General features: G+C 37.2%; 1 protein-coding gene across 7 annotated transcripts in view; it reads left to right on the top strand.

Annotated features, from left to right (window-relative positions):
- Window positions 1-27819, top strand: part of LOC117331267 (copine-8-like) — a 62564-nt gene that overhangs the window by 12897 nt on the left and 21848 nt on the right. For 2 of the 7 annotated variants that reach the window (XM_033889866.1, XM_033889865.1), the window contains exons 6-16: window positions 1497-1528; window positions 4078-4106; window positions 5744-5847; window positions 6234-6338; window positions 6474-6515; window positions 7475-7550; window positions 9384-9398; window positions 20692-20745; window positions 22464-22525; window positions 24538-24540; window positions 27635-27790. In XM_033889866.1, the coding sequence (XP_033745757.1) occupies window positions 1497-1528; window positions 4078-4106; window positions 5744-5847; window positions 6234-6338; window positions 6474-6515; window positions 7475-7550; window positions 9384-9398; window positions 20692-20745; window positions 22464-22525; window positions 24538-24540; window positions 27635-27790 (678 nt within the window). The remainder of the gene's footprint in view (window positions 1-1496; window positions 1529-4077; window positions 4107-5743; window positions 5848-6233; window positions 6339-6473; window positions 6516-7474; window positions 7551-9383; window positions 9399-20691; window positions 20746-22463; window positions 22526-24537; window positions 24541-27634; window positions 27791-27819) is intronic. The other 5 variants (XM_033889868.1, XM_033889867.1, XM_033889872.1 and 2 more) reach the window with 3 other exon arrangements.

The following is a 27819-nucleotide window of genomic DNA, read 5'->3' as shown; positions in this document are numbered from 1 at the left end:
ACAGTTCCAAGTGTAAGTTTTAAACACTACAAATTCAGTATAATCCATAGACAGTTCCAGGTGTAAGTTTTAAACACTACAAATTCAGTATAATCTGTAGACAGTTCCAAGTGTAAGTTTTAAACACTACAAATTCAGTATAATCCGTAGACAGTTCCAGGTGTAAGTTTTAAACACTACAAATTCAGTATAATCCGTAGACAGTTCCAGGTGTAAGTTTTAAACACTACAAATTCAGTATAATCCGTAGACAGTTCCAGGTGTAAGTTTTAAACACTACAAATTCAGTATAATCCATAGACAGTTCCAGGTGTAAGTTTAAAACACTACAAATTCAGTATAATCTATAGACAGTTCCAGGTGTAAGTTTTAAACACTACAAATTCAGTATAATCCATAGACAGTTCCAGGTGTAAGTTTTAAACACTACAAATTCAGTAAGTTTTAAACACTATAAATTCAGTATAATCTGTAGACAGTTCCAGGTGTAAGTTTTAAACACTACAAATTCAGTATAATCCATAGACAGTTCCAGGTGTAAGTTTTAAACACTACAAATTCAGTATAATCCGTAGACAGTTCCAGGTGTAAGTTTTAAACACTACAAATTCAGTATAATCCATAGACAGTTCCAGGTGTAAGTTTTAAACACTACAAATTCAGTATAATCCATAGACAGTTCCAAGTGTAAGTTTTAAACACTACAAATTCAGTATAATCCATAGACAGTTCCAGGTGTAAGTTTTAAACACTACAAATTCAGTAAGTTTTAAACACTACAAATTCAGTATAATCCGTAGACAGTTCCAGGTGTAAGTTTTAAACACTACAAATTCAGTATAATCTGTAGACAGTTCCAAGTGTAAGTTTTAAACACTACAAATTCAGTATAATCTGTAGACAGTTCCAGGTGTAAGTTTTAAACACTATAAATTCAGTATAATCCGTAGACAGTTCCAGGTGTAAGTTTTAAACACTACAAATTCAGTATAATCCGTAGACAGTTCCAGGTGTAAGTTTTAAACACTACAAATTCAGTATAATCCGTGGACAGTTCCAGGTGTAAGTTTTAAACACTACAAATTCAGTATAATCCGTAGACAGTTCCAGGTGTAAGTTTTAAACACTACAAATTCAGTATAATCCGTAGACAGTTCCAGGTGTAAGTTTTAAACACTACAAATTCAGTATAATCCGTAGACAGTTCCAGGTGTAAGTTTTAAACACTACAAATTCAGTATAATCTGTAGACAGTTCCAGGTGTAAGTTTTAAACACTACAAATTCAGTATAATCCGTAGACAGTTCCAGGTGTAAGTTTTAAACACTACAAATTCAGTATAATCTGTAGACAGTTCCAGGTGTAAGTTTTAAACACTACAAATTCAGTATGTTTTGAGGTTAAGATCTCTGTTTAATTCTGATAGATGTTATCTGTTAAGATAACAATATTTAATATGTTGATCCACATTTCTTTCTTTACTTTGTTTTGAACAGAATACAGAATTACCAAAAAGGACGAATTATAAGTAAGTAGACTCTATTAACTGATACCACTGTAATGATACCATTTGTTATAATATATAATTACTGACATGTTATAGAATTGTTATAATATATAATTACTGACATGTTATAGAATTGTTATAATATATAATAACTGACATGCTATAGAATTGTTATAATATATAATTACTGACATGTTATAGAATTGTTATAATATATAATTACTGATATGCTATAGAATTGTTATAATATATAATTAGACATGTTATAGAATTGCTATAATATATAATTACTGACATGTTATATTATAATTGTTATAATATATAATTACTGACATGTTATAGAATTGTTATAATATATAATTACTGACATGTTATAGAATTGTTATAATATATAATTACTGACATGTTATATTATACTTGTTATAATATATCATTACTGACATGTTATAATTGTTATAATATATAATTACTGACATGTTATAGAATTGTTATAATATATAATTACTGACATGTTATAGAATTGTTATAATATATAATAACTGACATGCTATAGAATTGTTATAATATATAATTACTGACATGTTATAATTGTTATAATATATAATTACTGACATGTTATATTATAATTGTTATAATATATAATTACTGACATGTTATAGAATTGTTATAATATATAATTACTGACATGTTATATTATAATTGTTATAATATATAATTACTGACATGTTATAATTGTTATAATATATAATTACTGACATGTTATAGAATTGTTATAATATATAATTACTGACATGTTATAGAATTGTTATAATATATCATAACTGACATGCTATAGTATTGTTATAATATATAATTACTGACATGTTATAATTGTTATAATATATGATTACTGACATGTTATATTATAATTGTTATAATATATAATTACTGACATGTTATAGAATTGTTATAATATATAATTACTGACATGTTATATTATAATTGTTATAATATATAATTACTGACATGTTATAATTGTTATAATATATAGTTACTGACATGTTATAGAATTGTTATAATATATAATTACTGACATGTTATAGAATTGTTATAATATATAATAACTGACATGCTATAGAATTGTTATAATATATAATTACTGACATGTTATAATTGTTATAATATATAATTACTGACATGTTATAATTGTTATAATATATAATTACTGACATGTTATAATTGTTATAATATATAATTACTGACATGTTATAGAATTGTTATAATATATAATTACTGACATGTTATAGAATTGTTATAATATATCATAACTGACATGCTATAGTATTGTTATAATATATACTTACTGACATGTTATAATTGTTATAATATATAATTACTGACATGTTATATTATAATTGTTATAATATATAATTACTGACATGTTATAGAATTGTTATAATATATAATTACTGACATGTTATAGAATTGTTATAATATATAATTACTGACATGTTATAGAATTGTTATGATATATAATTACTGACATGCTATAGAATTGTTATAATATATAATTACTGACATGTTATAATTGTTATAATATATAATTACTGACATGCTATAGAATTGTTATAATATATAATTACTGACATGCTATAGAATTGTTATAATATATAATTACTGATATGTTATAGAATTGTTATAATATATAATTACTGACATGTAATAGAATTGTTATAATATATAATAACTGACATGCTATAGAATTGTTATAATATATAATAACTGACATGCTATAGTTATAATATATAATTACTGACATGTTATAGAATTGTTATAATATATAATTACTGACATGTTATAGAATTGCTATAATATATAATTACTGACATGTAATAGAATTGTGATAATATATAATTACTGACATGTAATAGAATTGTTATAATATATAATTACTGACATGTTATAGAATTGCTATAATATATAATTACTGACATGTTATAGAATTGTTATAATATATAATTACTGACATGTTATAATTGTTATAATATATAATTACTGACATGTTATAGAATTGTTATAATATATAATTACTGACATGTTATAGAATTGTTATAATATATAATTACTGACATGTTATAGAATTGTTATAATATATAATTACTGACATGTTATAATTGTTATAATATATAATTACTGACATGCTATAGAATTGTTATAATATATAATTACTGACATGTTATAGAATTGTTATAATATATAATTACTGACATGTTATAGAATTGTTATAATATATAATTACTGACATGTTATAGAATTGTTATAATATATAATTACTGACATGTTATAATTGTTATAATATATAATTACTGACATGCTATAGAATTGTTATAATATATAATTACTGACATGTTATAGAATTGTTATAATATATAATTACTGACATGTTATAGAATTGTTATAATATATAATAACTGACATGTTATAGAATTGTTATAATATATAATTACTGACATGTTATAGAATTGTTATAATATATAATTACTGACATGCTATAGAATTGTTATAATATATATTTACTGTTCATGTTACAGTTAGAGCTGAAGAAATGAGTAGCTGTAAGGTAAGTTGTGAGAATCACATTTACAATATACTACCTTTTTATACCCCCGCAACGAAGTTAGGGGGGTATACTGGAATCAGGTTGTCTGTCCGTCCGTCCGTCCGTCTATCTGTAGACACATTTTGTCCGGACAACTCCTCCTAAACCGATGGGCCGATTCCAATGAAACTTCACACACACATTAATGATCATGTGTAGATGTGCATGCCACTTTCTTTTTCTCAAAATTATGGTTGCTATGGCAACTGGTCACTATAAACAGGTTTTCTGATAAGAACCATAACTTTAAGTTTGTCTGGACAACTCCTCTTAAACCGAAGGGCCGATTTCAATGAAACTTCACACAGATATAGAGGACGATGTGTAGAATATTGATGTGCATCTCACTTTCTTTTTCTCAAAATTATGGTTACTATGGCAACTGGTCACTATATTACTGGGTTATCTTAGTTTGCCTCTAATTAACAGCTTTAATTCACCATTGACTCGTGCAGATTGGGGGGGTATTAGTCAGCCATCCTGGCGACAGTTCTAGTTCAATTTTGACCTCAGTTATCAGATCAGAGAAAATAAAAGTATTCCTGTTTAGAATGAGATTTTTTTGGGCAGGTGTTGGAACTTCCTGACTTTTATTAACTTTAAATGTACATACAATGTTTTTTATCTTAAAATCTTCTTGTACTACTTAAATGTTAATATTACTCAACATTGTATAATACTATCATCAGTATTAGGGAATATTTAACCACATCATTTGTTGATCTGATATTTGTCTAAGCTGTGGTCAAGTTTTGAGGGGCAGACATATCAATATTAACTACATACACAATGTACTGGTGATAGCAAGTGGGGTAACCACATGGTTTAAAACTGTACTATTAAATAGTCTAATGAACAGTTTGATCAGTCACATAAAATAACATCATTATTTTGTTAATACTCTACTGAACACGTACGTACCACCTAAAGGATAATTAACAAAAACAATATTATTGTGTTTGCTGTTTTGGTATATTGACTGTTTTGGTATATTTACTGTGTTGGTATATTGACTGTGTTGTTATATTTACTGTGTTGGTATATTTTCTGTGTTGGTATATTTACTGTGTTGGTATATTTACTGTGTTGGTATATTTTCTGTGTTGGTATATTTACTGTGTTGGTATATTTACTGTGTTGGTATATTGACTGTTTTGGTATATTTACTGTTTTGGTATATTTACTGTGTTGGTATATTTACTGTTTTGGTATATTTACTGTGTTGGTATATTTACTGTGTTGGTATATTTACTGTGTTGGTATATTGACTGTGTTGGTATATTTACTGTGTTGGTATATTGACTGTGTTGGTATATTTACTGTGTTGGTATATTGACTGTGTTGGTATATTTACTGTGTTGGTATATTTACTGTTTTGGTATATTTACTGTGTTAGTATATTTACTGTGTTGGTATATTGACTGTGTTGGTATATTTACTGTGTTGGTATATTTACTGTTTTGGTATATTTACTGTGTTGGTATATTTACTGTTTTGGTATATTTACTGTGTTGGTATATTCACTGTGTTGGTATATTTACTGTGTTGGTATACAAGTAATGTATTTACTAAGTTGCTGATTTTGTTATATTTTCCAGGAAGTAGTCACTCTACAATTTAAAGCCATCCATTTAGATAAGAAGGACTTTTTTGGTAAATCAGATCCCTACCTGGTGTTTTACAGAGCTAATGAGGACAGCAGGTGAGTTGACTATTTTGATAAATCTATATGATGCTTCAGTCTTTGTGGATAAACATTCCTGTGTTTAGTATATAAATAGTGTTAATTTTAATTGTCTCTGAGAATTTATCTGTTTAGTTTGTAAATAGCATTAATTCTAATTATCTCTGAGAATTTCTCTGTTTAGTTTGTAAATAGTATTAATTCCAATTGTCTAATTGAGAATTTCTCTGTTTAGAAACATTTTAAGACAGTACTTGATCCACTCTTACTCAATACTGTACATACAAAATGTATTGGATTGAGTTGTTTTTGTTCTTGACATTAACGACAGAATTGCCTTTTCAAGAATATTCCATGTTTAGCTTATTCTTAATTTAAATGTTTGACTTTTATTATGTTCTTAGCTATACCATTGTACATAAAACTGAAGTTATAAAGAATACACTAAATCCAACATGGAGACCCTTCACCGTGCAGGCCAGAGCTTTGTGTAACGGCGACTACGATAGGTTAGTTCCTACTTCATTACGAAACTGTATGTTATAATAAAAAATCAATGTTATCGCAATAATGAAAAAAAAACATTCAGCTGAAATCTATTTACATCAAATGACAATTTGAATAACCAAATTCTGTGATTTCAGGTCTATTAAGGTTGAATGCTATGACTGGGATAGTGATGGAAGGTGAGTAAAATAAAACAGAATATTTCATACTAGAAAGTGAATTTTTAGCCCACCATCATCAGATGGAGGGCTATTGAAATCGCTTTGCTTCCGTGGTATGTGGTCTGTCCGTCCCTCCGTAAACAAATCTTGTTATCGCTATTCCTCCGAAAGTACTGAAGAGATCTTTCTCAAATCCTGTGTAAGTTCTCCTTGGTGTCTAGTTGTGCATATTGTATTTTGGGACCAATCGGAAAACAACATGGCTGACAGGTGGCCATCTTGGATTTCGACAATTGTAGGTTGCGCCTGCTATACCATTTGGGGAAAGATCCCTTTGGGATCTCATGTATTATCATACCCTGGTGACAAAGTCAAGGACAGAATATAGCTGTCTGTTTGTATGGGAGTGGGTTCAATGGTATGTTCACCCTTTGTCAGCGCTCTAGCATTTTCATTCTTAAACAGATTTTGATCAAACTTCAAATTAAACGAATTGGTCAAGTATGAGAATACCTCCCAAACAAGTTTATGTTTTAGGGTTTCAAGGTCAAGGACAAGGTCCCATTACTATTTATAGAAGTTAGCACTCCAGCAACTTCATTTAATTTGATTAATGCATTTTGAATTAATACAACTTCCAACATTGGTTAAGATTAACAATACCTCAAATGAATTTTGTTCCAGGGTGCCAAGGTTAAGGACACAGTTACTTTGTATAAAAAATCTTTTGTCATCCACCAAGACTTCATTTTAAACAGAATCTAACCAAACTTCATATATATTGGTATGAGAATACCCAGATCAAGTTGGCCCCAGGCCTTATATTTTAGTGGGTATTCTTATATTTGTAACTTGAAGTAATTTGTTGTGTCATGATCCTGTAGTCAGGTGACACATATATGGTTAAGGTTTCCCAATTGATTATTAAACTCTTTTAATAAATTCCATATTAAATGTGTATGTTGTCTTGTTTGCAGTCATGACTTCATTGGAGAATTCACCACCAACATGAGGGAGCTGAGCCGAGGTCCTGGCTCCAGTAACCAATTTTCTGTAGGTACTTTTATACAGGCCTGTCATAAGTACATTCAACCTTTGACAACTGATTTTTGTGACAGTTGGACCAATGAAAGGTTTGTAAGGATAGAGGTCATTTAGACCCCTTTGACACTACTTAGATAGAGAAATAACTAGATTTGTCCCCACTTCCAGGTCAAGGTCAAACTGAGGTCACATGCCAAACACTAGTGAGCAACACTGAAAAGTATTTGTTTCAACCACAAAAGATTTGAGGAACTTGTTGGTATTCATAAATAAAGCTACTTGGTGTTCAATGTCCTTATATTACATTGTCCTATATTATTATCCTTACACTGTCCTATATTATTATCCTTACACTGTCCTACATTATTATGCTAACATTATCCTACATTATCCTTACATCCTCCTTACATTGTCTATACACTATCCTTACACTATCCTTACACTATCCTTACACTATCCTTTCATCCTCCTTACATTGTATTTACACTATCCTTACACTATCCTTACATTGTATTTACACTATCCTTTCACTATCCTTACACTATCCTTACATTGTATTTACACTATCCTTACATCCTCCTTACATTGTATTTACACTATCCTTACACTATCCTTACACTATATCTTTACATTGTATTTACACTATCCTTCCACTATATCTTTACACTATCCTTACTTGTCTATACACTTTCCTTACATCCTCCTTACACTATCCTTACATCCTTCTTACACTATCCTTACACTATCCTTACATCCTCCTTACATCCTCCTTACATTGTCTTTACACTATCCTTACATTGTCTTTACACTATCCTTACATTGTCTTTACACTATTCTTACACTTTCCTTACACTATTCTTACACTTTCCTACACTATTCTTTCACTATCCTTACACTATATCTTTACACTATCCTTACATTGTCTTTACACTATCCTTACACTATATCTTTACACTATCCTTACATTGTCTTTACACTATCCTTACACTATATCTTTACACTATCCTTACATTGTCTTTACACTATCCTTACACTATATCTTTACACTATCCTTACATTGTCTTTACACTATCCTTACACTATATCTTTACACTATCCTTACATTGTCTTTACACTATCCTTACACTATATCTTTACACTGTCCTTACATTGTCTTTACACTATCCTTACACTATCCTTACACTATCCTTACACTATTCTTACACTTTCCTACACTATTCTTTCACTATCCTTACACTATATCTTTACACTATCCTTACATTGTCCTTTACACTATCCTTACACTATCCTTACATTATCCTTACATCCTCCTTACTCTATCCTTACATTGTCTTTACACTATCCTTACATTGTCTTTACACTATCCTTACACTATTCTTACATTGTCTTTACACTATTCTTACACTTTCCTTACACTATTCTTACACTCTCCTTACACTATCCTTACACTATCCTTACACTATCCTTACACTATCCTTACATTGTCTTTACACTATCCTTACACTATCCTTACACTATCCTTACACCCTCCTTACACTATCCTTACACTATCCTTACACTATTCTTACAGTACCCTAATTTGTCCTATATTGTCCCTACTTTACCTTCATTGCACCTTTATTTAAGGATTAACTTGAACGATTTTGAAACAGAAATCAGATTATTAGCTATTTAATGGATACTTTCCTGTGAGAAATTATAATGGATCAGAATGGAAGTTACAAACAGCAACTTAATTTCTTTTTGTTATCAGATGATGACATACATTTCTTAGGCATTAGAAATGTTGGTTTCAAGTAGTATTGCAAAATGAATTGGAAACATTTTATATGTTGATTGTAGTCTGCCCAGTGGCCGGTAAGTATAAATCCACAGCTGGTCTGACATTAGGACATCAGCTATATCATGATATCAGGTATACTGTAATCGTGTATATTTGCTTCATATACTGATGATGGCATGCATATGCTGGGCATATATAAGGCTTCCACTTTATAATCACATTGCATGATGTTGTCATGTGCATTTGTCCAGATTTCAGACCCTTGTCCTCACTGAGATACTGTCACATGTTTTATGTCCTACTTACCCAGACTCTGTCCCTGATTTCAGACCCCGGTCCTCACCTAGATACTGTCACATGTTTTATGTCCTACTTACCCAGACTCTCTCCCTGATTTCAGACCCCGGTCCTCACTGAGATACTGTCACATGTTTTATGTCCTACTTACCCGGACTCTCTCCCTGATTTCAGACCCCGGTCCTCACTGAGATACTGTCACATGTTTTATGTCCTACTTACCCAGACTCTCTCCCTGATTTCAGACCCTGGTCCTCACTGAGATACTGTCACATGTTTTATGTCCTACTTACCCAGACTCTGTCCCTGATTTCAGACCCCGGTCCTCACTGAGATACTGTCACATGTTTTATGTCCTACTTACCCGGACTCTCTCCCTGATTTCAGACCCCGGTCCTCACTGAGATACTGTCACATGTTTTATGTCCTACTTACCTAGACTCTGTCCCTGATTTCAGACCCTGGTCCTCACCTAGATACTGTCACATGTTTTATGTCCTACTTACCCGGACTCTCTCCCTGATTTCAGACCCCGGTCCTCACTGAGATACTGTCACATGTTTTGTGTCCTACTTACCCAGACTCTCTCCCTGATTTCAGACCCTGGTCCTCACTGAGATACTGTCACATGTTTTATGTCCTACTTACCCGGACTCTCTCCCTGATTTCAGACCCCGGTCCTCACCTAGATACTGTCACATGTTTATGTCCTATGTCCTACTTACCCAGACTCTCTCCCTGATTTCAGACCCCGGTCCTCACCTAGATAATGTCACATGTTTTATGTCCTACTTACCCAGACTCTCTCCCTGATTTCAGACCCCGGTCCTCACTGAGATACTGTCACATGTTTTATGTCCTACTTACCCGGACTCTCTCCCTGATTTCAGACCCCGGTCCTCACTGAGATACTGTCACATGTTTTATGTCCTACTTACCCAGACCCTCTCCCTGATTTCAGACCCCGGTCCTCACTGAGATACTGTCACATGTTTTATGTCCTACTTACCCAGACTCTCTCCCTGATTTCAGACCCTGGTCCTCACCTAGATACTGTCACATGTTTTATGTCCTACTTACCCAGACTCTCTCCCTGATTTCAGACCCTGGTCCTCACTAAGATACTGTCACATGTTTTATGTCCTACTTACCCAGACTCTCTCTCTGATTTCAGACCCCGGTCCTCACCTAGATAATGTCACATGTTTTATGTCCTACTTACCCAGACTCTCTCCCTGATTTCAGACCCTGGTCCTCACTGAGATACTGTCACATGTTTTATGTCCTACTTACCCGGACTCTCTCCCTGATTTCAGACCCTGGTCCTCACTGAGATACTGTCACATGTTTTATGTCCTACTTACCCAGACTCTCTCCCTGATTTCAGACCCTGGTCCTCACTGAGATACTGTCACATGTTTTATGTCCTATGTCCTACTTACCCAGACCCTCTCCCTGATTTCAGACCCCGGTCCTCACTGAGATACTGTCACATGTTTTATGTCCTACTTACCCAGACTCTCTCCCTGATTTCAGACCCCGGTCCTCACTGAGATACTGTCACATGTTTTATGTCCTACTTACCCAGACTCTCTCCCTGATTTCAGACCCCGGTCCTCACTGAGATACTGTCACATGTTTTATGTCCTACTTACCCGGACTCTCTCCCTGATTTCAGACCCCGGTCCTCACTGAGATACTGTCACATGTTTTATGTCCTATGTCCTACTTACCCAGACCCTCTCCCTGATTTCAGACCCCGGTCCTCACTGAGATACTGTCACATGTTTTATGTCCTACTTACCCAGACTCTCTCCCTGATTTCAGACCCCGGTCCTCACTGAGATACTGTCACATGTTTTATGTCCTACTTACCCAGACTCTCTCCCTGATTTCAGACCCCGGTCCTCACTGAGATACTGTCACATGTTTTATGTCCTACTTACCCGGACTCTCTCCCTGATTTCAGACCCCGGTCCTCACTGAGATACTGTCACATGTTTTATGTCCTACTTACCCAGACTCTCTCCCTGATTTCAGACCCTGGTCCTCACCTAGATTATGTCACATGTTTTATGTCCTACTTACCCAGACTCTCTCCCTGATTTCAGACCCCGGTCCTCACTGAGATACTGTCACATGTTTTATGTCCTATGTCCTACTTACCCAGACCCTCTCCCTGATTTCAGACCCCGGTCCTCACTGAGATACTGTCACATGTTTTATGTCCTACTTACCCGGACTCTCTCCCTGATTTCAGACCCCGGTCCTCACTGAGATACTGTCACATGTTTTATGTCCTACTTACCCAGACTCTCTCCCTGATTTCAGACCCCGGTCCTCACTGAGATACTGTCACATGTTTTATGTCATACTTACCTAGACTCTCTCCCTGATTTCAGACCCTGGTCCTCACTGAGATACTGCCACATGTTTTATGTCCTACTTATAATTACCCAGACTCTCTCCCTGATTTCAGACCCTGGTCCTCACTGAGATACTGTCACATGTTTTATGTCCTACTTACCCAGACTCTCTCCCTGATTTCAGACCCTGGTCCTCACTGAGATACTGTCACATGTTTTATGTCCTACTTACCCAGACTCTCTCCCTGATTTCAGACCCCGGTCCTCACCTAGATACTGTCACATGTTTTATGTCCTACTTACCCAGACTCTCTCCCTGATTTCAGACCCTGGTCCTCACCTAGATACTGTCACATGTTTTATGTCCTACTTACCCAGACTCTCTCCCTGATTTCAGATCCCGGTCCTCACTGAGATACTGTCACATGTTTTATGTCCTACTTACCCAGACTCTCTCCCTGATTTCAGACCCCGGTCCTCACTGAGATACTGTCACATGTTTTATGTCCTACTTACCCGGACTCTCTCCCTGATTTCAGACCCCGGTCCTCACTGAGATACTGTCACATGTTTTATGTCCTACTTACCTGGACTCTCTCCCTGATTTCAGACTCCGGTCCTCACCTAGATACTGTCACATGTTTTATGTCCTACTTACCCGGACTCTCTCCCTGATTTCAGACCCCGGTCCTCACCTAGATACTGTCACATGTTTTATGTCCTACTTACCCAGACTCTCTCCCTGATTTCAGACCCTGGTCCTCACCTAGATTATGTCACATGTTTTATGTCCTACTTACCCGGACTCTCTCCCTGATTTCAGACCCCGGTCCTCACTGAGATACTGTCACATGTTTTATGTCCTACTTACCCAGACTCTCTCCCTGATTTCAGACCCTGGTCCTCACTGAGATACTGTCACATGTTTTATGTCCTACTTACCCAGACTCTCTCCCTGATTTCAGACCCTGGTCCTCACTGAGATACTGTCACATGTTTTATGTCCTATGTCCTACTTACCCAGACCCTCTCCCTGATTTCAGACCCCGGTCCTCACTGAGATACTGTCACATGTTTTATGTCCTACTTACCCAGACTCTCTCCCTGATTTCAGACCCCGGTCCTCACTGAGATACTGTCACATGTTTTATGTCCTACTTACCCAGACTCTCTCCCTGATTTCAGACCCCGGTCCTCACTGAGATACTGTCACATGTTTTATGTCCTACTTACCCAGACTCTCTCCCTGATTTCAGACCCTGGTCCTCACCTAGATACTGTCACATGTTTTATGTCCTACTTACCCAGACTCTGTCCCTGATTTCAGACCCCGGTCCTCACTGAGATACTGTCACATGTTTTATGTCCTACTTACCCAGACTCTCTCCCTGATTTCAGATCCCGGTCCTCACCTAGATTATGTCACATGTTTTATGTCCTACTTACCCAGACTCTCTCCCTGATTTCAGACCCCGGTCCTCACTGAGATACTGTCACATGTTTTATGTCCTACTTACCCAGACTCTGTCCCTGATTTCAGACCCCGGTCCTCACTGAGATACTGTCACATGTTTTATGTCATACTTACCTAGACTCTCTCCCTGATTTCAGACCCTGGTCCTCACTGAGATACTGCCACATGTTTTATGTCCTACTTACCCAGACTCTCTCCCTGATTTCAGACCCTGGTCCTCACTGAGATACTGCCACATGTTTTATGTCCTACTTACCCAGACTCTCTCCCTGATTTCAGACCCTGGTCCTCACTGAGATACTGTCACATGTTTTATGTCCTACTTACCCGGACTCTCTCCCTGATTTCAGACCCCGGTCCTCACTGAGATACTGCCACATGTTTTATGTCCTACTTACCCAGACTCTCTCCCTGATTTCAGACCCTGGTCCTCACTGAGATACTGTCACATGTTTTATGTCCTACTTACCCAGACTCTCTCCCTGATTTCAGACCCCAGTCCTCACCTAGATACTGTCACATGTTTTATGTCCTACTTACCCAGACTCTCTCCCTGATTTCAGACCCCGGTCCTCACTGAGATACTGTCACATGTTTTATGTCCTACTTACCCAGACTCTGTCCCTGATTTCAGATCCCGGTCCTCACTGAGATACTGTCATATGTTTTATGTCCTACTTACCCAGACTCTCTCCCTGATTTCAGACCCCGGTCCTCACTGAGATACTGTCACATGTTTTATGTCCTACTTACCTAGACTCTGTCCCTGATTTCAGACCCCGGTCCTCACCTAGATACTGTCACATGTTTTATGTCCTACTTACCCGGACTCTCTCCCTGATTTCAGACCCCGGTCCTCACTGAGATACTGTCACATGTTTTATGTCCTACTTACCCAGACTCTGTCCCTGATTTCAGACCCCGGTCCTCACTGAGATACTGTCACATGTTTTATGTCCTACTTACCCAGACTCTGTCCCTGATTTCAGACCCTGGTCCTCACCTAGATACTGTCACATGTTTTATGTCCTACTTACCCAGACTCTCTCCCTGATTTCAGACCCAGCTAGCTGTTATTGTCCGTTGCATATTTCCCAATTTTACTGGACACCATTGACCCTGAAGCTTTCACTTGACCTCTACATTAATGTATAGTATGGCATGTTTTGTTGTCTTCCCGTCCTGATACAGGTGGCCTAGCTTGATAGTATTTGTACATAACAATAACACTATGTAGAAGTAATACATACAAAGTTCTATCTTTAATATTTCAGTAGTAATTTAATCACTAGCATTATTAGTCGTTATTAAGTATTTTAAATTCTAGCAATTAGTTGTTTATAGTTGCACATTTTAGGTTTCAAAATTTTAGAATTAAAGATATTTAATATTTTAAAGTCTATATCTGAATTCTAAAGTCTGACGTTTTCAGTTTTATGTTTGCTGAATTAGGACTATATAACCAGGAACTAGAATGAGTATCTAAAAGTTTTAGAAAGAAAATAATAGCATATTAAAAACAATGGTGAGTCCTTGGTAAGAATTAATTAAAAAACACAATAGTCATATTATATAATAGTGCTTTGAATGTATTGATTATATCTGTAAAACCATACATTAACCTGATGGAACACATCACATACCTGTAAACCTTTCCTGTTTGGGGCTCCCTTATGGAACACATCACATACCTGTCAACCTTTCCTGTTTGGGCTCCCTTATGGAACACATCACATACCTGTCAACCTTTCCTGTTTGGGGCTCCCTTATGGAACACATCACATACCTGTCAACCTTTCCTGTTTGGGGCTCCCTTATGGAACACATCACATACCTGTCAACCTTTCCTGTTTGGGCTCCCTTATGGAACACATCTCATACCTGTCAACCTTTCCGGTTTGGGCTCCCTTATGGAACACATCACATACCTGTCAACCTTTCCTGTTTGGGGCTCCCTTATGGAACACATCACATACCTGTCAACCTTTCCTGTTTGGGGCTCCCTTATGGAACACATCACATACCTGTCAACCTTTCCTGTTTGGGCTCCCTTATGGAACACATCTCATACCTGTCAACCTTTCCGGTTTGGGGCTCCCTTATGGAACACATCACATACCTGTCAACCTTTCCTGTTTGGGGCTCCCTTATAGAACACATCACATACCTGTTAACCTTTCCTGTTTGGGCTCCCTTATGGAACACATCACATACCTGTTAACCTTTCCTGTTTGGGGCTCCCTTATGGAACAGATCACATACCTGTCAACCTTTCCTGTTTGGGGCTCCCTTATGGAACACATCACATACCTGTCAACCTTTCCTGTTTGGGCTCCCTTATGGAACACATCTCATACCTGTCAACCTTTCCGGTTTGGGCTCCCTTATGGAACACATCACATACCTGTCAACCTTTACTGTTTGGGGCTCCCTTATGGAACACATCACATACCTGTCAACCTTTCCTGTTTGGGGCTCCCTTATGGAACACATCACATACCTGTCAACCTTTCCTGTTTGGGCTCCCTTATGGAACACATCTCATACCTGTCAACCTTTCCGGTTTGGGGCTCCCTTATGGAACACATCACATACCTGTCAACCTTTCCTGTTTGGGGCTCCCTTATGGAACACATCACATACCTGTCAACCTTTCCTGTTTGGGCTCCCTTATGGAACACATCACATACCTGTTAACCTTTCCTGTTTGGGGCTCCCTTATGGAACAGATCACATACCTGTCAACCTTTCCTGTTTGGGGCTCCCTTATGGAACACATCACATACCTGTCAACCTTTCCTGTTTGGGGCTCCCTTATGGAACATATCACATACCTGTCAACCTTTCCTGTTTGGGGCTCCCTTATGGAACACATCACATACCTGTCAACCTTTCCTGTTTGGGGCTCCCTTATGGAACACATCACATACCTGTCAACCTTTCCTGTTTTGGACTCCCTCATTAGGGCCCTGTATCACTGTCCATCCTATCCGTTCACAAATTTGGTTCTGAGCTGATAACTTTAGTATTTATTGTTACAAGAGTGATTTAAATGCACATGAAATAGTTAAAATGATTGAAGTCCACAATGTCAACCTCAGCGATATGGGCGTTTAAGACCTATCATTGTTTTAGTTTTTACTCCAAATTATTATATTGGAATTCTGCATATTTCTCAATCTTGCATTCATACTGAAGTTAGATTAGTTCATTGCATAGGACAAGCAAATACATTGTAGGTTAAATTGCACGTTCTACTATTTCAAGGAAACATTTAATATACACGTATATGTTTTGAAGACATTAATTTTCATCTTGCATTCCTCTCTCATTTCTGATTTGAAAAGTTGACAGGTATATGGTTATTACATTACCTATTGTTGGTGTTCAGTAAGATGTACATGTACCTGTTGTTGGTGTTCAGTAAGATGTACATGTACCTGTTGTTGGTGTTCAGTAAGATGAAGCTGTTGTTGGTGTTCAATAAGATGTACATGTAGCTGTTGTTGGTGTTCAGTAAGATGTAGCTGTTGTTGGTGTTCAGTAAGATGTAGCTGTTGTTGATGTTCAGTAAGATGTAGCTGTTGTTGGTGTTCAATAAGATGTACATGTACCTGTTGTTGGTGTTCAGTAATATGTTCCTGTTGGTGTCCAGTAAGATGAAGCTGTTGTTGATGTTCAATAAGATGTACATGTAGCTGTTGTTGGTGTTGAGTAAGATGTAACTGTTGTTGGTGTTCAGTAAGATGTAGCTGTTGTTGATGTTCAGTAAGATGTAGCTGATGTTGGTGTTCAGTAAGATGTAGCTGTTGTTGGTGTTCAGTGAGATGTAGGTGTTGTTGGTGTTCAGTAAGTTGTAGCTGTTGTTGGTGTTCAGTAAGATGTAGCTGTTGTTGGTGTCCAGTAAGATGTACATGTACCTGTTGTTGGTGTTCAGTAAGATGTAGCTGTTGTTGGTCTTCAGTAAGATGTACATGTACCTGTTGTTGGTATTCAGTAAGATGTAACTGTTGTTGGTCTTCAGTAAGATGTTCCTGTTATTGGTGTTCAGTAAGATGTAGCTGTTGTTAGTGTTCAGTAAGATGTAGCTGTTGTTGGTGTTGAGTAAGATGTAGGTGTTGTTGGTGTTGAGTAAGATGTAGCTGTTGTTGGTGTTGAGTAAGATGTAGCTGGTGTTAGTGTTCAGTAAGATGTAGTTGTTATTAGTGTTCAGTAAGATGTACATGTACCTGTTGTTGGTGTCCAGTAAGATGTACATGTACCTGTTGTTGGTGTTCAGTAAGATGTAACTGTTGTTGGTGTTGAGTAAGATGTAGCTGTTATTGGTATTCAGTAAGATGTAGCTGGTGTTAGTGTTCAGTAAGATGTAGTTGTTATTAGTGTTCAGTAAGATGTAGCTGTTGTTGGTGTTCAGTAAGATGTTCCTGTTGTTGGTGTTGAGTAAGATGTAGCTGTTATTGGTGTTCAGTAAGATGTTCCTGTTGTTGGTATTCAGTAAGATGTAGCTGTTGTTAGTGTTCAGTAAGATGTAGCTGTTATTGGTGTTGAGTAAGATGTTCCTGTTATTGGTGTTGAGTAAGATGTTCCTGTTATTGGTGTTGAGTAAGATGTTCCTGTTGTTGGTGTTGAGTAAGATGTTCCTGTTGTTGGTGTTGAGTAAGATGTAGCTGTTGTTGATGTTTAGTAAGATGTAGCTGTTGTTGGTGTTCAGTAAGATGTTCCTGTTATTAGTGTTCAGTAAGATGTAGCTGTTATTGGTGTTCAGTAAGATGTTCCTGTTATTAGTGTTCAGTAAGATGTAGCTGTTATTGGTGTTGAGTAAGATGTAGCTGATGTTGGTGTTGAGTAAGATGTTCCTGTTGTTGGTGTTGAGTAAGATGTTCCTGTTGTTGGTGTTGAGTAAGATGTAGCTGTTGTTGATGTTCAGAAAGATGTAGCTGTTGTTGATGTTCAGTAAGATGTAGCTGTTGTTGGTGTTGAGTAAGATGTAGCTGTTGTTGATGTTCAGTAAGATGTAGCTGTTGTTGGTGTTGAGTAAGATGTAGCTGTTGTTGGTGTTGAGTAAGATGTAGCTGTTGTTGGTGTTGAGTAAGATGTAGCTGTTGTTGGTGTTGAGTAAGATGTAGCTGTTGTTGGTGTTCAGTAAGATGTAGCTGTTGTTGATGTTCAGTAAGATGTAGCTGTTGTTGGTGTTCAGTAGGATGTAGCTGTTGTTAGTGTACAGTAAGATGTAGCTGTTGTTGGTGTTCAGTAAGATGTAGCTGTTGTTCGTGTTCAGTAAGATGTAGCTGTTGTTGGTGTTCAGTAAGATGTAGCTGTTGTTGGTGTTCAGTAAGATGTAGCTGTTGTTAGTGTTGAGTAAGATGTAGCTGTTGTTGGTGTTCAGTAAGATGTAGCTGTTGTTGGTGTTAGTAAAGATGTAGCTGTTGTTGGTGTTCAGTAAGATGTAGCTGTTGTTAGTGTTGAGTAAGATGTAGCTGTTGTTGGTGTTGAGTAAGATGTAGCTGTTGTTGGTGTTCAGTAAGATGTAGCTGTTGTTGGTGTTCAGTAAGATGTAGCTGTTGTTGGTGTTCAGTAAGATGTAACTGTTGTTGGTGTTCAGTAAGATGTAGCTGTTGTTGGTGTTGAGTAAGATGTAGCTGTTGTTGGTGTTGAGTAAGATGTAGCTGTTGTTAGTGTTCAGTAAGATGTAGCTGTTGTTGGTGTTCAGTAAGATGTAGCTGTTGTTGGTGTTCAGGGAGATGTAGCTGTTGTTGGTGTTCAATAAGATGCACCTGTTGTTGGTGTTCAGTAAGATGTAGCTGTTGTTGGTGTTCAGTAAGATGTAGCTGTTGCTGGTGTTCATAAAGATGTAGCTGTTATTGGTGTTCAGTAAGATGTAGCTGTTGTTGGTGTTCAGTAAGATGTAGCTGTTGTTGGTGTTCAGTAAGATGTAGCTGTTGTTGTTCAGTAAGATGTAGCTGTTGTTAGTGTTCAGTAAGATGTACCTGTTGTTGGTGTTCAGTAAGATGTACCTGTTGTTGGTGTTCAGTAAGATGTAGCTGTTTTTGGTGTTCAGTAAGATGCACCTGTTGTTGGTGTACAGTAAGATGTAGCCGCTGTTGGTGTTCAGTAAGATGTAGCTGTTGTTGGTGTTCAGTAAGATGTACCTGTTGTTGGTGTTCAGTAAGATGTAGCTGTTGTTGGTGTTCAGTAAGATGCACCTGTTGCTGGTCTTCAGAAGCTTGTACCTGAGATTATTTACCTGTTATACAATGTCATATTATCTATTATGCATGATATGGTAAAGCTTGCATAAACAGGACAGTCCTCCTGCCAGCTATATACTTAAATTAATGCAATGCATGCTTAGTTGATAACAGTAGGAATCACCATTGTCTCTATACACATGTCAGGTGAGACCCATTGACTCTATACACATGTCAGGTGAGAACAATAGGAATCACCATTGTCTCTATACACATGTCAGGTGAGACCCATTGACTCTATACACATGTCAGGTGAGAACAATAGGAATCACCAGTGACTCTATACACATGTACATGTGAGAACAATAGGAATCACCATTGTCTCTATACTCATGTCATGTGAGAACAATAGGAATCACCATTGACTCTATACACATGTCATGTGAGAACAATAGGAATCACCAGTGACTCTATACACATGTCAGGTGAGAACAATAGGAATCACCATTGACTCTATACACATGTCATGTGAGAACAATAGGAATCACCATTGTCTCTATACTCATGTCATGTGAGAACAATAGGAATCACCATTGTCTCTATACTCATGTCATGTGAGAACAATAGGAATCACCATTGTCTCTATACTCCTGTTAGGTGCTGGTCTGTTATTTCTAGACTGTTGATACTAACTGCATGTATGTTAACATTATCTATGTCAAGGTAGGGGTGACATTTCAAACTGTCACTTATCAAAACAATCACTGCTAACAATGATTCACCATCACCATAGTATTATATGGCATATAGAGTTATACTTCAGATAAATATGAGTATTATTTCCTGCATCAATATTAATTCTAGATGTTCTTGTTTAACAACTCAGAAGTAATATCCTTTTAAAAAATACATATTCCATTGGTGTCTCCCCCACCCCAACCCCCCAAAAAAACAAATTAATATTTAATGATATGGCTACAGGTAAATTATTGCACAATGTTCTGAGAATGAATTTGGTGATGAAGACTATTAATTTTTGCAGGTGATCAATCCGAAGAAAAAGGCCAAGAAGAGAAAATATACCAATTCAGGGGAGGTAACTTAAATCTTTCTTGATGTATTTTATTTGGCCACCTGTATCGTCTCAGATGACCTATTGCGATTGCCTTTTGTCCTGCGTCATGTGTCGTCTGTCCTACGTCGTAAACCATTTACATTTTCCTGGGGATTAGGTAAAATTTACTATATATAATAGATTATATATAAGTAAATCATATTTTAGACTGTAATTTGTTTCATTTCTATTTCAATTAATTCTAACTTGGTTAACATTATCAGCATGGAATGACAGTTTGATGGTACATGTATATTACATGTTGGCCCTGACTGTGTGTCCCCAAGAGGGGGCCAAAAAGGGTCAAACTAGCTGAAATATTCAGAAATCTTCTTCTTAAGACCCAGATAAGGTAGAATCCAATTCTCTTTATTGATGTAAGGGTCTAAAGATGCTTTACCAAAATTGTGAATTTCATGTCCATAGGGTCTCATGTTTGCCACTTTGGAGGAGGTACCCTTTACTGTAGTTTATATAGGGAAATCACATTTTTGACTATCTTTTGTGCCATTTCTTTTTGAATTAGCAGGTTTGGACACAGTTTGCTGGTATGCAATTATTGGCCCCCAGGGGCTGATGGACGGGTCAAAAAAGGGTCAAATTTACAGAAATATTTCAAAACTCAGGTGACCGTTAAGGCCCATGGGCCTCTTGCTTACACTAGAACTCTCTAGTAGAAAACGTGTTACTGGTAACAGGTTTTTGACACAGGATTTGTACGTATACTTTTTGTGTACAATTTTATCTACTATTAGCAGTAGATATTTTTGACACACTATGTACGTACATTTTTGCGTTGACAAAAACATACTACTAGTAACAACATTTTGCCAGTCCGATATCGGCCATTGTACTATTCTGTATCTAGAACATCAACAACATTTCCATAGATGGAACTATCCTGTTGGTGTCCTACTTGTCGGAATCTTTTTGTAATATCTGTCCATTAATTGATCAAATCCCTTACTTTTCAAAAAGATAAAGATAAGTACATCAGTACAGTGTGTTAATAACCTTTTCTCTCATCCCAACGGTATCATACTGGTCTGTCCAGGCAAATACACCCATGCTTGCTGTGTGTGTATTACCTCGCTTCCGGTATAGGATAGCCACGCGCGCGCAATGATACAAAAGTAGGTCGCCGAACAGAAAGTAGATCTATCTATAGATTTGTAAACACATCGTCTGCTCCATGTGCTAGGCCAGATCTAATAATTTTTTTTATTTATGATATAAATTATGTAAAAAAAAACACGTTCTTTTATTGTTTTTTATTAATAAAACATGGAACTATATTTTCACGCGAAAGGACACACTAGCTTGGCTGACATCAAGTGATTTGGCTTCGCTTGCAATGACAGGGCTGCTGAAACAACATTAGACTGTGGAATTGAATGAGAAAGCTATCGACAGATAGTGCCTATTTTTGCATATTTTAGGTTGGGGAATGAGAGAAAAATACTCAATCATATGTGGTTCATGTAGGATAGGGATATTTCACCCTCTGGGTCACAAAATGTGGTAAAACCTCAGGTTTTACCACATTTTGTGACCCCTCGGGTGGAATATTCCCTATCCTACATGACCACATATGAAAGAGTCTTATAGTATTGAACTTGTTTCAAGAATCTTATAAGTTTTATAGAAAATGAGCATTGAATTTAAATTTTGAATTTTAATTTGAGTGTATTCTACCTTAGGCCATACTGATGTCCTATAAGATGGAGATCCAACATTCCTTCCTGGACTACCTACAGAATGGGTAAGTAACTCTTCACAAATTGTATCAGACTTATTTGTTGGTTATAGTAACAGGTAAAGCCTCTCTATATATACATAACATATAGATTCTGTCAAAATTACCAAAAAATATGATGATAGAAAATATACCCTAATGATAATATGAGAATCATTACCGTAATTAAAACCGGCACACAACCCACTGATAACGGTGAATCTCTAATGCAGTGCTCCACTCTCTGTATGTAAATCATGTCAAATATGGGAGGGGACTATAACTTGATAAAGGGGGTGGGGAGGGGACTATAGCTTGATAAAGGGAGTGGGGAGGGGACTATAGCTTGATAAAGGGAGTGGGGAGGGGGCTTTAGCTTGATAAAGGGGGTGGGGAGGGGACTATAACTTGATAAAGGGGGTGGGGAGGGGATTATAACTTGATAAAGGGGGTGGGGAGGGGACTATAGCTTGATAAAGGGTGTGGGGAGGGGACTATAACTTGATAAAGGGTGTGGGGAGGGGACTATAACTTGATAAAGGGGGTGGGGAGGGGATTATAACTTGATAAAGGGGCTGGGGAGGGGATTATAACTTGATAAAGGGGGTGGGGAGGGGACTATAACTTGATAAAGGGGGTGGGGAGGGGACTATAACTTGATAAAGGGGCTGGGGAGGGGACTATAACTTGATTAAGGGGGTGGGGAGGGGACTATAACTTGATAAAGGGTGTTGGGAGGGGACTATAACTTGATAAAGGGGGTGGGAGGGGACTATAACTTGATAAAGGGGTGGGAAGGGGACTATAACTTGATAAAGGGGTGGGGAGGGGACTATAGCTTGATAAAGGGGGTGGGGAGGGGAGTATAGCTTGATAAAGGGGTGGGACGGGGACTATAACTTGATAAAGGGGTGGGGAGGGGACTATAACTTGATAAAGGGGGTGGGGAGGGGACTATAGCTTGCTAAAGGGGGAAGGGAGGGGACTATAGCTTGATAAAGGGGGTGGGGAGGGGACTATAACTTGATTAAGGGGGTGGGGAGGTGACTGTAACTTGATAAAGGGGGTGGGGAGGGGACTATAACTTGATAAAGGGGGTGGGGAGGGGACTATAACTTGATAAAGGGGTGGGGAGGGGACTATAACTTGATAAAGGGGGTGGGGAGGGGACTATAACTTGATAAAGGGGGTGGGGAGGGGAGTATAACTTGATAAAGGGGGAGGGGAGGGGAATATAGCTTGATAAAGTGGAGGGGAGGGGAGTATAACTTGATAAAGGGAGTGGGGAGGGTGAAAAAGGGTAAAATTTACAGAAATATCAGGTATATACAGTGTATATCAGAAACTCAGGTGACCGCTAAGGCCCATGGGCCTCTTGTTTAATAAATTGTGAGGTCTTGCTTCACTTTAATCTTATGTACACTGAGGACATCAAGTAGATTTGACATCAAACACCTATAGTGTCATACTGCTGATTAATAATTGATACAATGGAAAAGTTATCAAAGTTTGCTTCAGAACCTTGTCATTATATATTCGGCACTTGACATTTCCCATCATCAGATGGGGAGCTGTTAAAATTGTCCTTCGTCTGTGATCTATGGTCCATCAATAAACAATCCTTGTTGATCTATGGTCCATCAATAAACAATCCTTGTTGTTGCCCTTTATTGAGAAATACATTGTAACTTTCGTTATTTCTTTATGTAAGTTAGGGTTGAGACTCATTGGAAAACAAAATACCACCTGTGAGCCATTTTGTATTTGTTGTGTGTTCTCTCCACCACCTTCCCTCTCCTCCCCATCCCCCCCCCCCCCCCCCCCCAGTACTGACCCACAGATACACACTCTACAGTAACACAATCTATGTTATTATCGTTATGATATATAGCAAGCAGCTGATAAACAAAATAAATGTTGGAACATTTCAGAATGTTATATATGTATGTAGTTGTCAGGTTTAAGTTTTTTTAATGACATTTCTTTCTGTTTTCTTCATATTTTTGTGGACCCTGGGTTTTACTTCAATGGACATAAAGTGGGTATGTATAATTTCCCCTTGACATCTCATTTTCACCATCTTATGGTGAAGTTAATTTTAACCATGATATTGAGGCTCCTTGTTCAGACTTCAGAATCACAGCTATCCTTTTACTGCAGAAAAACTTTCATCATTGTAGCTAAAATACACACCAGCCAATGCCTAAACTTTTTTCGTAAGGGAGCTAACTTTGAAGACATTTCTGTTGGTTATTGCCCTTGAATTACTGACACTATAGCTTACTGTAAATAGAGACATTGGTACCTTGGTAAACAAATAGACAATTGATCCGAGTACCTCCTGTTTAGTACAATAGACAGTTGATCCGAATACCTCTTGTTTAGTACAATAGACATTAGATCAGAGTACCTCCTGTCTAGTACAATAGATATTTGATCCGAGTATCTCCTGTTTAGTACAATAGACATTAGATCCGAGTACCTCCTGTTTAGTACAATAGACATTAGATCAGAGTACCTCCTGTTTAGTACAATAGACATTTGATCAGAGTACCTCCTGTTTAGTACAATAGACATTTGATCCGAGTACCTCCTGTTTAGTACAATAGACATTTGATCCGAGTACCTCCTGTTTAGTACAATAGACATTTGATCCGAGTACCTCCTGTTTAGTACAATAGACATTAGATCCGAGTACCTCCTGTTTAGTACAATAGACATTTGATCCGAGTACCTTCTATTTAGTACAATAGACATTAGATCCGAGTACCTTCTGTTTAGTACAATAGACATTTGATCCGAGTACCTTCTGTTTAGTACAATAGACATTAGATCCGAGTACCTTCTGTTTAGTACAATAGACATTAGATCCGAGTACCTTCTGTTTAGTACAATAGACATTTGATCCGAGTACCTTCTGTTTAGTACAATAGACATTTGATCCGAGTACCTCCTGTTTAGTACAATAGACATTTGATCCGAGTACCTCCTGTTTAGTACAATAGACATTAGATCCGAGTACCTTCTGTTTAGTACAATAGACATTTGATCCGAGTACCTTCTGTTTAGTACAATAGACATTTGATCCGAGTACCTCCTGTTTAGTACAATAGACATTTGATCCGAGTACCTCATGTTTAGTACAATAGACATTTGAACCGAGTATCTCCTGTTAAGTACAATAGACATTAGATCCGAGTACCTCCTGTTTAATACAATAGACATTTGATCCGAGTACCTCCTGTTTAGTACAATAGACATTTGAACCGAGTACCTCGAGCTCATGTTTAGTATAGCAGTACCGTACCTTGGTAAACAAATAGACATTTGATCAGAGAGCCTGCTGTAGGGAGATATGATTTTTGAAGCAAACTTTGATTCTTTTTCCAGTGCATTAATTCGAAGTACATCTCACTAATCAATTAATCCTATTATCCTGGATACGTTATCATTTTTCCTCTAAGTTCAGCCTCTTCTTCACTGGTGACTTGTGTATTCATACTTTTTATATATACTAGGTAGACTCTTTTAATTGCTATTACAAATGTATGATAGAGTTTACAGTTACTACCCCTGTAATAGTGAAGGGGTTATGTTTAGTGTCACAAGTCACAGTTACTACCCCTGTAATAGTGAAGGGGTTATGTTTAGTGTTGTCACAGTTACTACCTCTGTAATAGTGAAGGGGTTATGTTTAGTGTTGTCACAAGTCACAGTTACTACCCCTGTAATAGTGAAGGGGTTATGTTTAGTGTTGTCACAAGTCACAGTTACTACCCCTGTAATAGTGAAGGGGTTATGTTTAGTGTTGTCACAAGTCACAGTTACTACCCCTGTAATAGTGAAGGGGTTATGTTTAGTGTCACAAGTCACAGTTACTACCTCTGTAATAGTGAAGGGGTTATGTTTAGTGTTGTCACAAGTCACAGTTACTACCTACCTCTGTAATAGTGAAGGGGTTATGTTTAGTGTTGTCACAAGTCACAGTTACTACCTACCTCTGTAATAGTGAAGGGGTTATGTTTAGTGTTGTCACAAGTCACAGTTACTACCCCTGTAATAGTGAAGGGGTTATGTTTAGTGTCACAAGTCACAGTTACTACCTCTGTAATAGTGAAGGGGTTATGTTTAGTGTTGTCACAAGTCACAGTTACTACCCCTGTAATAGTGAAGGGGTTATGTTTAGTGTTGTCACAAGTCACAGTTACTACCCCTGTAATAGTGAAGGGGTTATGTTTAGTGTTGTCACAAGTCACAGTTACTACCCCTGTAATAGTGAAGGGGTTATGTTTAGTGTTGTCACAAGTCACAGTTACTACCCCTGTAATAGTGAAGGGGTTATGTTTAGTGTTGTCACAAGACACAGTTACTACCCCTGTAATAGTGAAGGGGTTATGTTTAGTGTTGTCACAAGTCACAGTTACTACCCCTGTAATAGTGAAGGGGTTATGTTTAGTGTCACAAGTCACAGTTACTACCCCTGTAATAGTGAAGGGGTTATGTTTAGTGTTGTCACAAGTCACAGTTACTACCCCTGTAATAGTGAAGGGGTTATGTTTAGTGTTGTCACAAGTCACAGTTACTACCCCTGTAATAGTGAAGGGGTTATGTTTAGTGTTGTCACAAGTCACAGTTACTACCCCTGTAATAGTGAAGGGGTTATGTTTAGTGTTGTCACAAGTCACAGTTACTACCCCTGTAATAGTGAAGGGGTTATGTTTAGTGTTGTCACAAGTCACAGTTACTACCCCTGTAATAGTGAAGGGGTTATGTTTAGTGTTGTCACAAGTCACAGTTACTACCTCTGTAATAGTGAAGGGGTTATGTTTAGTGTTGTCACAAGTCACAGTTACTACCCCTGTAATAGTGAAGGGGTTATGTTTAGTGTTGTCACAGTTACTACCCCTGTAATAGTGAAGGGGTTATGTTTAGTGTTGTCACACGTCACAGTTACTACCCCTGTAATAGTGAAGGGGTTATGTTTAGTATTGTCACTAGTCCTGATATACAGTTAGGTAATTACTCTGTTTATTTATACTAATTGTTTTGTAAATGTTTGAACCTCCTCAGGTCATATTATTATAGGGCTTTGTTTCACTTTTGATTATTAAATAAATTGGTTCATTTTCTTACTAGTACTGAGATGAGCTTCACTGTGGCTGTGGATTTCACTGCCTCCAATGGAAACCCATCCTCTCCAACCTCTCTTCACTATCTCAACCCATATGGAGCTCCGAACCAGTATGCAGCTGCTATACAGGCAGTAGGGGAGATAATTCAGGACTATGACAGGTAACTTGACATTTATTACCATCCATACG

This window comes from Pecten maximus, chromosome 7 (genome assembly GCF_902652985.1).
Source record: "Pecten maximus chromosome 7, xPecMax1.1, whole genome shotgun sequence".
NCBI classification, from domain to species: domain Eukaryota; kingdom Metazoa; phylum Mollusca; class Bivalvia; order Pectinida; family Pectinidae; genus Pecten; species Pecten maximus.
Note: the sequence above shows the minus strand (reverse complement) of the source record. Positions and strands in the feature narration are given on the sequence as shown.